This window comes from Sycon ciliatum, chromosome 1 (assembly GCF_964019385.1).
Source record: "Sycon ciliatum chromosome 1, ocSycCili1.1, whole genome shotgun sequence".
NCBI classification, from domain to species: Eukaryota; Metazoa; Porifera; class Calcarea; order Leucosolenida; family Sycettidae; genus Sycon; species Sycon ciliatum.
Genome location: NC_088643.1, coordinates 91,475,495 through 91,489,759, shown reverse-complemented (window position 1 = coordinate 91,489,759; position 14,265 = coordinate 91,475,495). Strand labels below are relative to the sequence as shown.

The 14,265-nt window shown below is 46.3% G+C and overlaps 1 protein-coding gene across 1 annotated transcript in view; it reads left to right on the top strand.

Annotated features, from left to right (window-relative positions):
- LOC135806448 (uncharacterized) overlaps positions 1-12,733 on the top strand; it is a 38,334-nt gene extending 25,601 nt beyond the window's left edge. The window contains exons 19-22 of the mRNA XM_065320635.1: positions 2,238-2,306; positions 2,964-3,053; positions 9,622-9,752; positions 11,492-12,733. Of these exons, the coding sequence (XP_065176707.1) occupies positions 2,238-2,306; positions 2,964-3,053; positions 9,622-9,752; positions 11,492-11,588 (387 nt within the window). The 3' untranslated portion in view covers positions 11,589-12,733. The remainder of the gene's footprint in view (positions 1-2,237; positions 2,307-2,963; positions 3,054-9,621; positions 9,753-11,491) is intronic.
- The last annotated feature ends 1,532 nt before the right edge of the window (positions 12,734-14,265 follow it).

Here is a 14,265-nt window from a genome sequence, read left to right as displayed (position 1 = left end):
GTGAATCTAGCTGGTAGTCCCGCTGCCTATTTGTGTGTGTGTGTGTGTGTGTGTGTGTGTGTGTGTGTGTGTGTGTGAGTAAGTGTGCGCGCATGTGTGAGTGTGTGTGTGTGTGTGTGTGTGTGTGTGTGTGTGCATGCGTGAGAGAGAGAGTGTGTGTGTGTGTGTGTGAGAGAGAGAGAGAGAGAGAGAGAGAGAGAGAATGTGTGTGTGTGTGTGTGAGATTTAGAGAATGTGTGTGTGTGTGTGTGTGTGTTTGTGTGTGCGTGCGTGGATGTGTGTGTGTGTGTGTGTGTGTGGATGTGTGTGTGTGTGTGTGTGTGTGTGTGGATGTGTGTGTGTGTGTGTGTGGATGTGTGTGTGTGTGTCTCAAACTCTCTCTTCTACTCCCCCCTGTCTCGGGGGCGGCGTGGCCAAGCATTTGGCAGCTGTACACCAGGCCAGGTGTGTGTGTGTGTGTGTGTGTGTGGATGTGTGTGTGTGTCTCAAACTCTCTCTCTTCTACTCTCCCCCTGTCTCGGGGGCGGCGTGGCTAAGCATTTGGCAGCTGTACACCAGGCCAGGTGTGTTTGTGTGTGTGTGATGTAGAGAATGAATGACATATGTGCGTGTGTGTGAGAGAGAGAGATTTAGAGAATGAGTGTGTGTGTGTGTGTGCGCGCGCGTGTGAGTGTATGTGAGAAAAGGGAGAGAGTATGGGTGTATGTGCGTGTAATGGTGTGGGCATGTGTGGTCTCCAGCTCTATTCTATGTCATTCACGCTGGAACTGCTGCTGCATAGCCCCAAGTCTGAAGACTTGGCAACTTCACGCCTGCACCTGACTCTTGCACTATGATACCCGTCGCCTATGATACCCCTCAGAATTTCCCACCTTGCTCCCTCTTATGTTCAGGCTGCCCGTTTAGGAGCCATCAGTTACCTGACGATCGTAGTAATACGTGAAACTCAGAGTTGTGACAAAGCCTCCAATCTCTCTTGTAATACAGAAATACCTATATTCTGCCTGTGACTACTCACAGAGAAAGAGTGGTCACAACTGTACATTCCGCATGTAACTGTTCGCATGGAATTATAGTGGTCACAACTGCATTCTGTGACCGCTCATAGGGAATTATAGTTTCCACAACAAATCCTGCAGTACGAAGCACCCTGCGAGCAGTCACGAACTGTGTACTTTACACATGTACATGTATGGTGATTTGTGACTGGTCATGGGGCATTGGGACTGGTAAACTAATTTGTGACTGGTCATGGGGGGTTTGTGACTGTTTGACTGGTCACGGGGACCGTGATTGGTCACGGGGCCTTGACTGGTCACTGAGTCCTACATATGGAGTGCCCGCGACTGCCTTGCTGTATTATGTTTTTCTTTCACTACTATTTGTGTTCTTGCACTGATAATGAAAAGGGAGTTCTTTTTTACCTCAGCCGTGAGAGGTTTGCATTTTTTTCTGCTTTCGCGATGAGTTATCAAAGTTAGTTGACAATAAGAAAAGATCAACGTTGTCGTGAGCAAACTGGGCTCCGGGTTCGTCATCATCAGTGCCGAATATAGCCGAAATTAAATATCTGCCGAAAATTTGTATATTTACAGTATCACGGTGCTGGTGCTTGAAATGCAGCCTGTGCTGTACAGTCATGGGTCACACTGCCTTAATACTTGCCTATCTGTGTTGGTATCAGGTCTATCAGACCTTTGCCGTTGTGCACCAGTGACCTTCTAATAAACTCTGGCGGCAGGTGTGACAGCTTGCAGTGGGTGCGAAGGAATAGGTCTCAGAGCTGCTTGTACACACACACACACACACACGCACACCCACACACAAGTTAAACCCCGTCTGCCACACAGTTCAACCCACTGTGGGTTGTAGCATGGTGGGAAAGTCCTTCCATTTCCGAACATGACTTGAATCGATTGCCTCCTGCCTCCCGATCACGGTTTTCATGAAGCTTGTGAATTTTACTTCTCCGCGTACCAACCAATCAATGCATGCGGCATGTATGTGACAGTGCTGGCCGATGAAATCCACTTGCTGGTGTATAGTCTGCTCCTCCACTCTCCGAGTCAAGCAGCCATTCATGCCCTGCAAGTGTACAAGCCAGCTGAGGGCATGTGCCCACCATGCATCTCTTGGTGCAGTTCTCGCGCACGTTGTTGGATTTATGCCTGTTGTTGTGCATTAGCTATAACGTTACTAATAGCCTGCTTTTGTTGTATTAATCTGTTGTTTCACAGCTGATGGAGTCTTACGTCAGTAACCTTTACTCCTGGGCTAACACATTCATCCACTACTCTATCGATATGGTCAGTAACCGCACTAAAGTTATACTGATGATTTTGTAGCGCTGCACAACTCTCATCAGTATTCAGGAGTGCCTTCGTGTCTGTATATGTGCATGCGTCATGTGTATAGTCATGTACATCACTTTCTTCCAGGACCGATTCCAGTCGATACGATTCCCACACGACAATGTCGGAGAACTCAAACCTCGAACTGGGCATGTCCACCTGGTTAGAAGTCCCCCGAAATCCGCTTACATTGAAACGCGTCGGATTACTGCTGATAATCCGAAGTTAGCAAGGCGTAATTTAAAGTTCATTGTACACAGCGCTGGCCATCTCGATGGCCGTACTGGCCAGTTCAGAGTGCACAGAATCTCTGTCTATAGTGCACAGCGTAACTCTCTGTATGACAATGCGAACAGTTTGACATACGTGCAAGTGTTTAGTTGAAGATACATGTCTGGATAATTATATGTCCCTCTAGCAAGTTGGGGCTCGAATTCACTCGTACATAACTGTTCGCAAAGATGTGTGTTCTTCAGTGTTGAGTGGGGTTGGTAGTAGCCCACGAGTCAAATTTGAATTTAGACACTCGGGCTTGTGACTTTTCTGCATGTTCTTTATGCGAGTCGTGCCAAACACAGCTGGAATGTATATTCTCCTTTCTGGTTTCTACAGATCTCAAACCAGCTGGGCAACTGTCGTCCAGTGGCTGACATCTGGGATGGTGTAGTCTATACAGCATGTGGATATACGGCATCTGGACTGGTTAGTTCTATCAAGAGTGACCCGCCTTATGACCTTTCGCATAATTCGACAAAGCCCTGATGGTTATTTCCCCTGATAGAATTCTGATGTGTGGATTCAGCGCTGGTACATGTACTGGTGATTGTGAATTTAAAATTACATCTTCACTCATACCATGGTTGTCCGGACCCCGAAGTTACGGGCACTTCGGTCTACCGGGCACCCTTTGGGGGAGTTTCAGTGGAAGTACTGCTGCTCTTTTGTCACTTTTTGTGGGAATAGTGACACCACATGCCGTATCTATGGCCTTTCCACATCAAAATGTATGTGATTCAGAGTTAATGGACATTTCAAAGTTACGGGCAATGCCCGGTCCCGGACCGCCCAGATAAACGAGGTACTAGTATGAGTGTGTACGCACATTGGAACTCACTTAGTGTGTACTCTAATAATAATAATTATTATTATTATGACATACGAGTACAGTCGTCCCTCTCTAATCCGGCACTTGTTTATCCAGAACCCTTCCAAACCAGCACACTTTCTGGCAAAACGGATTTTTTCAGTTCATTTCCTACTCTTTAATCCGGCACTTGAATTCTGGCTCCAGCAGCGATTTTCTGCAACAAATCGCTCGAACTGTACATAATTCGATTTATAATCCAGCAGTTGTACATCGCATACCGTGCCAGTCCACAGTTACATGTATATCAGTCCCTGGCATAGGGGGATGGATGACGCCTCTCCAGATGTTCCTGTTGCTGAAGCCCGCCTTGTTGGCAACTATAGTCCATTTCAAAAAGATTAGCAATCAGGTTTTGGTCTTAAAAAGTATGAAGATAAGGGAAATTTGGACAACAAAATACATAGAATGGCTTGTTAGGACACGGCAAATTGTTCTGTGAAGGTTTCGGAACAATTGGACCAGCCGTTAAGGAGTTAGAATTTCGGCCAGGTTTCCGGCCTTTTCCCATGATTTACAATTTGCCCTGGATGTCAATATCGATTTTTTATCAAAACCCACGATTTATCCCTTCCTTTTTGGCCTTGTGGTTATGAATGCTGTCTGCTGACCATGAAGTTGTGAGTTCAAATCCCAAACTATCTTCAAGTCAAACTTTTTTTTTCATTGTTTTGGTGATCACGCTGGTACAAAAAGTACAAGCCAAAGAAGGTTGCTGCGCCAAACGACTTGTTGTTGTTGGAGCTCGCGTTTCCTGCCGAACTTACTGACACTTGACTGGTTCACGCCATGTGAACACAACCACAACACTGAAACGGTGTGAGTGAACACGGAAGTCATTGCGCTGTAGCTACGTGTTGTTGAATACAACGGCACATCGATCGATCGATTTCTCTTTGAGAATTATTTTAGTATTTCAAGATCGCCAATTTATTTGAATTTAGGAGTCAACGCTGTCTTCTATCAGCTTTCACGGCGTCTGCTTTTCTCAAAATGTCGTCGAAGTCACACGGATAGCTTTGCCAAGTCATGGCCTTGGGAATGAGTCTGTGTCAATGTCGTTTTCGTCACATCGTGAGAGTAAATTGCATCGCAGCTCAAAGAAATTAGGCACGAAACGAATTGGGACCCATCCCGCTCGTCAACATTTACCACACTTTCGACATGTCTCTGACTCCATATCGATACGAGGCTATCGAGGAATAACTCGTTTGTTGTAAACCAGACGTACATGTACCAACATGAGTGAGTTGTCATTTTTCATGCTTTCGCGCGGATTATTTCTTCGAGTTCACAGTGAGTTTTTCCAGCCAGCTCTCGAGCGCGCATACGGTAAGACGGCAAACTCCCCGGGCGATCGCCAGGATTGCTAATCTTTTTGAAACTGACTGTAGCTAGCACGGGTAACGGATACTGACTGATCAACAGAGACTATCTCAAAAATGGAGTTGTCATTGTGTGCAGATTGTAAAGTTTCATTTTATTTTTATTTACATTTTTTGTTTTGTTTTGCTTTGCAGTTGTTGCCGCGGTCAGGCCAGTGAAATCATGTTCTGTGATTGCCCGTATAGAGGCTTAAGAAAAGAAGAAAAAAAGCGGCGTGCCAAGGCCCATCGAGCAAAAAAAATATCAGTTTGGTCAGTGCATGACGTGCATGAACTGCAGAAAATGCCGCTGCAAAGGTGCCGGATTAGAGAGGGACGACTGTACTAAAGTCAACAAATATTCGGTGCATATTTATTTTCGGCTATTTTCGGTCATATTTGGCCGAAACTTTTTTTGCAAGGCTCAGTGTGACAGTGTATACAGGCAGCAGCAGTACAGGCCGAAATTTTTGTTGCAGCCGAAATGTGTTTTAGCCCTGGGAGGCCGAAATTTGAATGGGCTGAAAATTTGTGGACCTACAGTAGCTCTTTAGAGTGGTTGCCCATAACGAAGTTTTGTAGCGTTCGACTGATCAGGCAACTACGAAAAAGGCTGCGAAAACCAGTTGATTCGGAGCTTGCGCAAAAGTGGTAACGTCAAGTTTTTCGGAGTACGGGAAATTGGTCTCGACACTCAGGTATACACGCGCTAAGTGTATGACAGTATGCAGGTGCCGTACCTTACTGCGCGGCAGTACGGTGATTGCAACGAAAGTGATTTTCGTTGTTCAGCCCTGGTGGTATGCAGCCGTAGACCTGAGAAGAGAACAATGGGATGTGAACTGGTGCAGGGTGCAAACTTGATTCATGCCATCGGATTTCATTGAGCAGCATTGTTTGTTGGGACATGTACAGTTAAAGCATTCTTTCCGGTGAGAGCAGTGAGCGGGGCCGACCGCTGCGCAAACCCACAGATGAATCTGCGGTAATAACCAGCGAAACCCAAGAGAGACCAAACCGCCGTGACTGACTTCGGCGTCTTCCACGCAAGAATCGCGGAAACCTTGTCCGGATCGGGAGCAATTCCGTCGGCCGACACACGGTGTCCAAGGACCGCGACATCCAACCTGAAAAAGAGCATTTCTCCAAATTAAACCGGAGACCTGCAGAACGTACACGCTCAAATCCCCTCGTCAAAATCAAAACCTGGCCTGACAATGTATCGCTCGCATTGAGAACATCATCAAAAAAGACACGGCAAAAAGGCTGAGCAGCAGCTTTACAGAGGCCACAGAGAACAGCTTCCATGACACGCTGGAAGGTGGCAGGACCATTCCTGCACCCCATCGGCAGCACCATAAACTCGTACAGCCCCAATGGTGTAGTAAACGCGGTCTTGGCTTGGTCTGCAAGATCCATCGCAATCTGCCAATACCCAGATGCGAGATCGAGCGACGAAAACCACATGCAGCCAGACAGCGAATATAGCATATCATCCACCCGAGGAATCGGATAGGCATCAGGCTTCGTGACACCATTTAACTTGCGATAGTCTATACAAAGTCGCAAGGAACCGTTCTTCTTCGGAACCGTTCTTCTTCGGACCAAAACGATCGGAGACGCCCACGGACTGATAGACTCTTGGATGATACCCTTCTCCTGTCTCTCCGGAGGCGTGGGTTCGAATCCCACCGCTGCCACCAGTGTTAGCTCCCGGCTAAACGAAGTCCCCGCACATGTCCGGAACACAGGGTTTTGTAGTATTGAATAATTATATTATGGTAGAAAGTGTTTAGACAAGAGAGTAGAAGAGAACGAAGACTAGAACTAGAGAACCACTGGAGCATGCGCTCTTCTATACTTGATTGGCTCTCATTGCTATGGTGAAGGAGCGGGAAATACGAATATCGTAGTGAGTTTTGTACGGTCTTAGTATAAATACACCTATAATACCAGGGTTCTAGCCAAAAGGGGGGGGGGGCGCAGCGCCCCCCTACTCCGTTTGCGCGCGCCCCTGTGAAAAAGTGCTGCCCCCCTACTCATTTCCGATTTTTGTGTTTTTCACGCCATTCAACGAAAATACAGTCGATAGTCATTACTAGAGGGCTCATAAAGGCACATTTGTGAGGGGTGAAGTCGGGGTTCACCCTGTATGTTACATTTTGCATGGCAAGACAATTTTGGACTATGGAAAAAATGGGTCATGGGGTAACTTTTTCCCATGCCCGCCCCCTACTATATTGACCTGGCTAGAACCCTGAATACACTACTAATACCGTAAAGTACCGTTGATCCGCCCCTCTCTAATTCCCGCCCCCCTGTTGATTTTCTACCTGTGAAACGACTTCGGCGTATACAACGAAAATACGATGTTGAACCGACACATGCACTGCTGTACTTGCAAATCGAGGATGAAAATGTGCACAATCCAGCACATCGAGTCTGAACTTCTACGTTGTTGTACATCGTACTGCACTTGACAGCCTTGATCTAATTCCCACCCCCTGCCGAAAACCCAGCTGGGAAGCGACATGGCGTGGGGGGCGGATCAACGGTACTTTACGGTACATGCACATGTTTGCATGCTCATTCATGCATGTAGTGTACATCTATGCATGTGTACGTACACGATAGGTTGTAAAACTGCCAAAACTCGGTAAAATGCGTACTTTGAAAACTCGAACAAGTACCAGCGTAACCTTTACACAAACGGTTAAAGGGGAAGTTAAGCAGAAAAGGATTTTTTCCAACCGTGCTGCAACCCACAGTTAATTGGGAACTCGTGGCCTGGCATGAGTAATACATGGATGTGGCAAATGGGATCGAGGCCTTTGGCCTCTGGTTGGTGGATCTGATTTATCCTCCCCCACCGTTTAGGAGCCGCATCTGACGCCTGATCATGGGGTGGTGGCGTCCCACGGAAGCGGAAAGGTGGTTCTTGACCAGGGAGTTGTACGGCTCCTTGTTCTTGACCTGCCCGGTGCGCGAACCCCGTCGAATTTAAGCCTAAAATCAAATTTTCACCAGTTGTAGTCTTCGGGGTGCTGAGTCGAATGGTCTTGGTCCGAGGAAGCTGAGACGCTCCCTTCTTTATTCCCAATCGAACTCGCGCACTTCCACCGAAACTGGGTGAATGCGCCCAACTAGATGGGGATTTGTATGCAAAATGTCACTAAAAGCGCCATGTCGTTCTTATAAAAGCACGGATGACCGCAATTGCCCATATGTTGTAGTCTTTTGGACGCTGAATCGAGTGGTTTTGGTCCGAAAAGGCCACGTGCTCCTGTGTCCACCAGTCACCTGGTCACCGTGCCTGCAGGCTACAACTTACAGCATGTTTGGGCGAGTTTCTGTCACTCGAGTCGAGCCTTTGAACCTTTGAGTTGAACCTTGGTGTGAAAGTTGTCGCCTGCATGCTGGCGCGGTGACCGGGTGACTGGTGTACGCAGGAGCACGTGACCGCTTGTTCAACCATGTTCGATTGGGAATAAGGGTCGAACGCTGCATCGGAGCCTTTTCGGACCAAAGCCAGTCGACTCAGCGTCCGAAAGACTACAACATATGGGCCAATTGCGGTCATCCGTGCTTTTCTAAGAACGAAATAGCGCTTTTAGTGACATTTTGCATACAAATCCCCATCTAGTAGGGCGCAGTCACCCAGTTTCGGTGGAAGTGCGCTAGTTCGATTGGGAATAAAGGAGGAAGGCAGCGTCTCAGCTTCCTCGGACCAAGACCATTCGACTCAGCACCCCGAAGACTACAACTGGTGAAAATTTGATTTTAGGCTTAACTTCCCCTTTTAAATAACTGTTATCTTTTCAAAACCGGTCTGAAACCGGTTAATCTGACTAACTGTTTGAGCCCTACTTTGTTTGTGCTCGCAACTCGTGAACTAAAACCCGGTGTAGACGTTTCCCGGTTTACAATATCGTACCTTCCCTGCCACTTGTAAGATGACATGATAATTCTTTCTCAGCTGACTTGTAACCGTTATTGCTTTGTGTTTGTGATAAAAAAGTAAATAAATAAATAAATTGACGGTTTCAGGATACTCAGGGCATGTTCGATTGGTAAGGATCGGGATCGGGATCCAGATCTCAGATCCGTCGGATCCTTCAGAGTCAACTGGACACTTTTTTGGGCCTTGACTGTTGCCATGTTGACGAAGTAATAAAAAGTCATACTCGCCGTGCCAGTTGTACAAAAAGTCAACAAGCTCTATCTCGATCCATGTGTGCGTACAACAATGTGTACAAAAATGAGTTTTACCCGCCATATACGCACAAAGGCCACGTTTGGATCCGTTGGATCCGGTCAACCCTGCTCCTCGAGGTGGGTTGACCGGATCCAAATCCGAAGGATCCGGATCCGGATTCGACCAATCGAAAGGGTGCGGATCCAGTGGATCAGGATCCCGATCCTACCAATCGAACATGCCCTTAGTTACAGTGAGTGTTCCACGCCCATAGGAATGCCACCACCATCGGGGGATCAAGGCATAGATGCAAGTAACTACTGATGCAGCCCCTAAAGTGGTGGGAGGTGAGTAGATCAGACCCTCCACCAAAGTGGTTAGAGACCGGAAATCCCTTTCGCTGCATTCATGTTTCCCTCTTTCCGGGCCACGAGTTAACTGTGTGTTGGTGATACTGAAGCATGATATTTGAAACCATACGTACAGTGTCTTCTACTGGGAAAATGAGAAACAAAGAAAAACATTCATCCAGTGATTGATTTTCTTTTGCTCCAATCTTTCCTGCAGAACACTATATACGTACTGATCCTGATCTGCATTGTGCTTAGCATACCCACTGTCATACTTGTTCCAAAGCTGCAAGAGCCGACCAGCTACTCTGACTCTCAGCTACTCCTCAACGATGCAGACATGTACTCGTAAGTCCTTGCTCACAGTGGCTTGTCACTGGCGTATTTCCATTCAAAATATGCAGTATTTCACTGCTCCCGGTACTCAAGTTATGAACCCTGGGGTATTGGCAAATGAATAACTTTTGTTCAGGATGAGTGACTGTACAGTGCGTTTTATTGGACCCTTACTTATACATCATCTGAGCATGACAGAGGTGCCACTTCTGTGTTCATTTCTATGTCAAAACCTGGCTCAAACCCGACCGAATGGTGGGATTATGCCTATACATTTTTGCTCCTAAAGTGTAACTTATTTTCAACCTGAGCCAAAACAGATTGTGGGAATTTTTCAGATTTACAGGTAGAAACTACCTATTTCCCCACAGTTCCAATGCTCCGTTTGCATCTCTATGTTCTATGTTTTAATTTCGGCTCTTTGCGACCGATTTTGACACGCCTGGGCACATTGGAACGCTCTTTGAGAGAAGACAATGAACCTGAACTTCTCACAAGGGTACATTTCATATGTACCATAAAGAATACGGTGAATTTTGTCTAAGGCGACGGTTCAAGGGGCTTGACAAATGTCCCCGTGTACAGGTGGTCTCCTTGTCCAGGGTCACTTGACTGGAAATAATATGACATCCCTTGGTCCCGGTTGCAGCGGTCCTCTTGAACAGATGATCGCCTTATCGGAGTGGTCGCCTTGGCAGGTTTACTGTGCATTGAACATGGCATTGCCATGGTAATGACAGATTTTACTGTACTGTAAAAGCAGAAATTTTCGGTGGTGTTTTATTTTCGGTAACTTCGGTGGCGACAATTTTTACCGAAAATAAAACGCACCGAAAATTTCGGTACAACCTGTACTGTATACATGTAGTACTAGTACACTTACCTGGAAAACGGGTTTTACCGAAAAAAATTCCCTCCACCGAACCGCCGATTTTGGAGAATACCAAAAATATTACACCACCGAAAATTTCTGCTTTTACAGTACAATGTGTTGCAAAAGAAGAGTCCACAAGCAGGATTCTAACCCAGCACCTCTCTCTTTCCGGGACAGTGCCCTGCCGCTTAGGCTACCGGGGATCACACGCACCCGTGGCTCCTTCTTGCTACGCTGCTCCCCGGCCCGAACAGGCTGTGTCCTCACGCCGTACCTACTCGCGGGGGGGGGGGGGGGGGGGGTGCGATGGGTCGTGGGTTTGAGCCATTGCCAGGCGCCAATGTTGCAAGAGAAGGCGAACCCAGTACCTCTGTCTTTCCGGGACAATGCCCTACTGATTAGGCTACCGGGGATCACACACTCACACACACACGTGTCTCCTTCTTGCTACAAATGAACATGGCATTTCCATGGTAACACTACCCGCAACAACTGTTGTAGCGATCCTTCTTTAAGTTCTTTTACAGCACTGTGTTACCCATGCAGGGGCGTCGCACACGGTACGGTCACTACGGTATTGACCGTACCACTATTTGCCTCAAGTACCCCGTGAATCAATAATATGCACTGATTTGGGCTCTAAATTTCCAACATTTTTGGCTCAGCCATCCCCCTCCATGAGTAAATTGTACTTCAGGTGGCTGACCGTACCACACTAAAATACCTTCCGACGCCCCTGCCATGGCAGTAATTTTGATGGAGTACTAAATCTACTCCTATTCACTTGGACTACAGCTTAACGTCACAGATTTCTGTTTGAATGCTGTCACCCCTTGTCTTCCCTCCACCTACATGTATCTTTATTTCTTGTGTACAGGGTTGCACTGGAAGATGTCCATGATGATCTCACCACAGACAATGGCGCACGTCCTTCTGGTTTGCTCAGCTTCAAAGACTCCTCGTCCCCCTTGTAGTGACAGCCACTGATTGTGGCCTGGATGAACCGATGCTTGATATTCAGTGCCCCCACAAGTTTAATAGCCACGCCAATAACATCCTTCTCCACAGCATCATCGGCCCTCCACGTAAGCTACATTTTCATTGCGACTATCATCTTGGGTATATGATGTTTGAGGAATCGCGACTACTAGTTGCAGCTGCACTGAACCAGCAGCATATACATACTCTGAGCAACAATCACCACATATTGCTTGCCCGGCCACGTTACTTCGGCAACGTTCATGGTTCTTATCTATCGACGGGTGCATCATTTTCACCGCACTGTGAAGATGTTAACATGATGACCAAGCTGAGGTCATTTTCACTGCAGCATGGACAACGCCACGCGTGTCTAACAGTGCAGCACAGCAGCATACACAGCGCTCTTGCCTTGTCTGTAGCTGAATTTGCACATGACCGCTGAGTACATGTTGCAACAGACCATGGCAAAGTGTTCCCAGGTCACAGTCGGCTGGGTTACTATAGTTTCTTGTTCACAGTGTGGTGAACAGACAATGGTCTCTGCATACATGTACGTAGTACTTTTTTTGTTGCTCTGCATTTGTACAGACTGCAATTAATTTAAAAACAGACTGAAGCTCAACATAGAAGAAAGCTGGTCATGTTAGCATGTCGAGCGACTTACCGATAAAGCATTTTCATTCTAGTAGTCCACTGCGTTCTTCCCACTCAGTGATAGAGCTCTGTTGATATCTGCTCATATGGATTCTTATCAACTGTATCTTTTGTAAGAATACCTTTCTGTGGATGCTTGTTTTTAAGTGTTTTAAGTGTTTTAGTTCTAGTCATTACTTCCACCGCGTGCGTCTTTTGCCCGGTCTTTCCTTGTTCTTTTAGTTTCACTAGCTACTTTGAAGTTGCCTGATAAACCGAATGGACTGGTCACTAACCTGCTTTGAAGACCTCCAGTCCGCCGTTGGCTCACCATTTTCATAGTTTTACTACAATGCCTCTGGAAAAGCTCCTCACATAAAGTAACTTAGTTTTATATATTATTTATAAGTGTTATCCCCTTTGCATGTAACATGTGCTCTAGTACTTCAAGTAACAATACCTGGTTCTACCCGAATGGTGTGATTCAACAAGGATTTCAAAATGATTGGTCAGACTTCTGATTGGTGTGGCTCGGCTTTTGACTGCTCTTGAAGAAATGCTCGTTCATGAAAGCTTTCGTTTCAAGTATTTCGTTGTAAAACATTTGCGGTGCTTTCATTAAAGGCATGATGCAGACCCACCCATCGTACCATTAAGGCATTATGTGATATGACAGCAAGAGTACATAACCCCACTGCCTGGGTTATGTACTCTTGATGACAGCCGTATTTGCTCAGAACATTTCAACCCGTTTTCGCTCACTCGGGACGCTGAATGAAATGAACGAAAGTCAATTCGGATTATTCCACGAAACTCTAACTACCGAAGTACACTGTATATCTACACTGTATGCGGATCCTCAATTACATCCCTGCGTGAGAATCAGTGAGGGAATCCTTCAAAGCAGGGAGTAGTAAAATACCGTTACGTGTTTTACCAAGAGTATGTACTCTTGGTTTTACTACTCCCTGCTTGATACCCGGGCACTGACGAAGGAGATTGCATGCTATGCATGTATGCATGTACATGTGTGTCTCCAGCCCTTGCCTTGGCGAGCTTTTCGCCTCCATACAAATTACTTGCCCCTTATTCACGGAGAAGGCGGAGAGCCCGAACGTGCGCAATTTTATTTTTATTATTTGCCATGGCGACCCCCGTAAGCCCTCATAACTGGCCGGCAGGGCAGGGTTGGGCCTTTTTTCTTTTTTTCCGTTTTGTCAGACACAGGGAGTCGTCAAATACCGGTATTTGACGACTCTCTGGTCAGACATATCTACAGTCGCTAGTCATCAGCCTGATGAGGGAGTCGTAAAATACTATTTTACGACTCCCTGCTAGTCATGTACACTTTTATCAAGAGTACATAACCCCCTTTATCAAGAGTACATAACCCCCCCCCCCCCCGGGGTTATGTACAGTCAACTTCGCTAATAACGACTGCGGATATAACGACAATTCGCGAATAACGACCGAATTTCCATGCCCAGAGCAAAGTCCCATCTAACTGTATACATTTTACTTTGGATATAACGACTATCTGAATAACGACAATTCGCGAATAGCGACATGCTTTTAGTGCCCCGAGGTCATATTCACTGCTTGAACAACGACTTTCTGGGCTTTTGACAGCTATTTCAAGTACCTGTCAGTCAAATACATGTACATGTACCTGTCATGCAGAAGTACCAGAACCTACATGTATGGTGATGGATAATTATTATTATAGCACACATGCAAGAAAATGCAGCCAAAGGGGGGGGGGGGCTTTTCTTCCTTTTATATGTTGGCTTCAAAATTGTTGGATTTACCAGCACACCTATATGTATACAATGTACATGACTGATTGTAGTTGTACATGATTGTACAGTAATCATGACACATGTACATGTCTCTGGCCCTGTAGATGGCTCAAAAAGGCATATTTTTCAATTGATTTCCCTTGCATATTGAATTTTTAGTTCCTTTCAACTGCAATATGAAAATAAAGTACACATTGACATAGAGCAAGAAAAGAGCTTGATTTTGATATGCATGTCA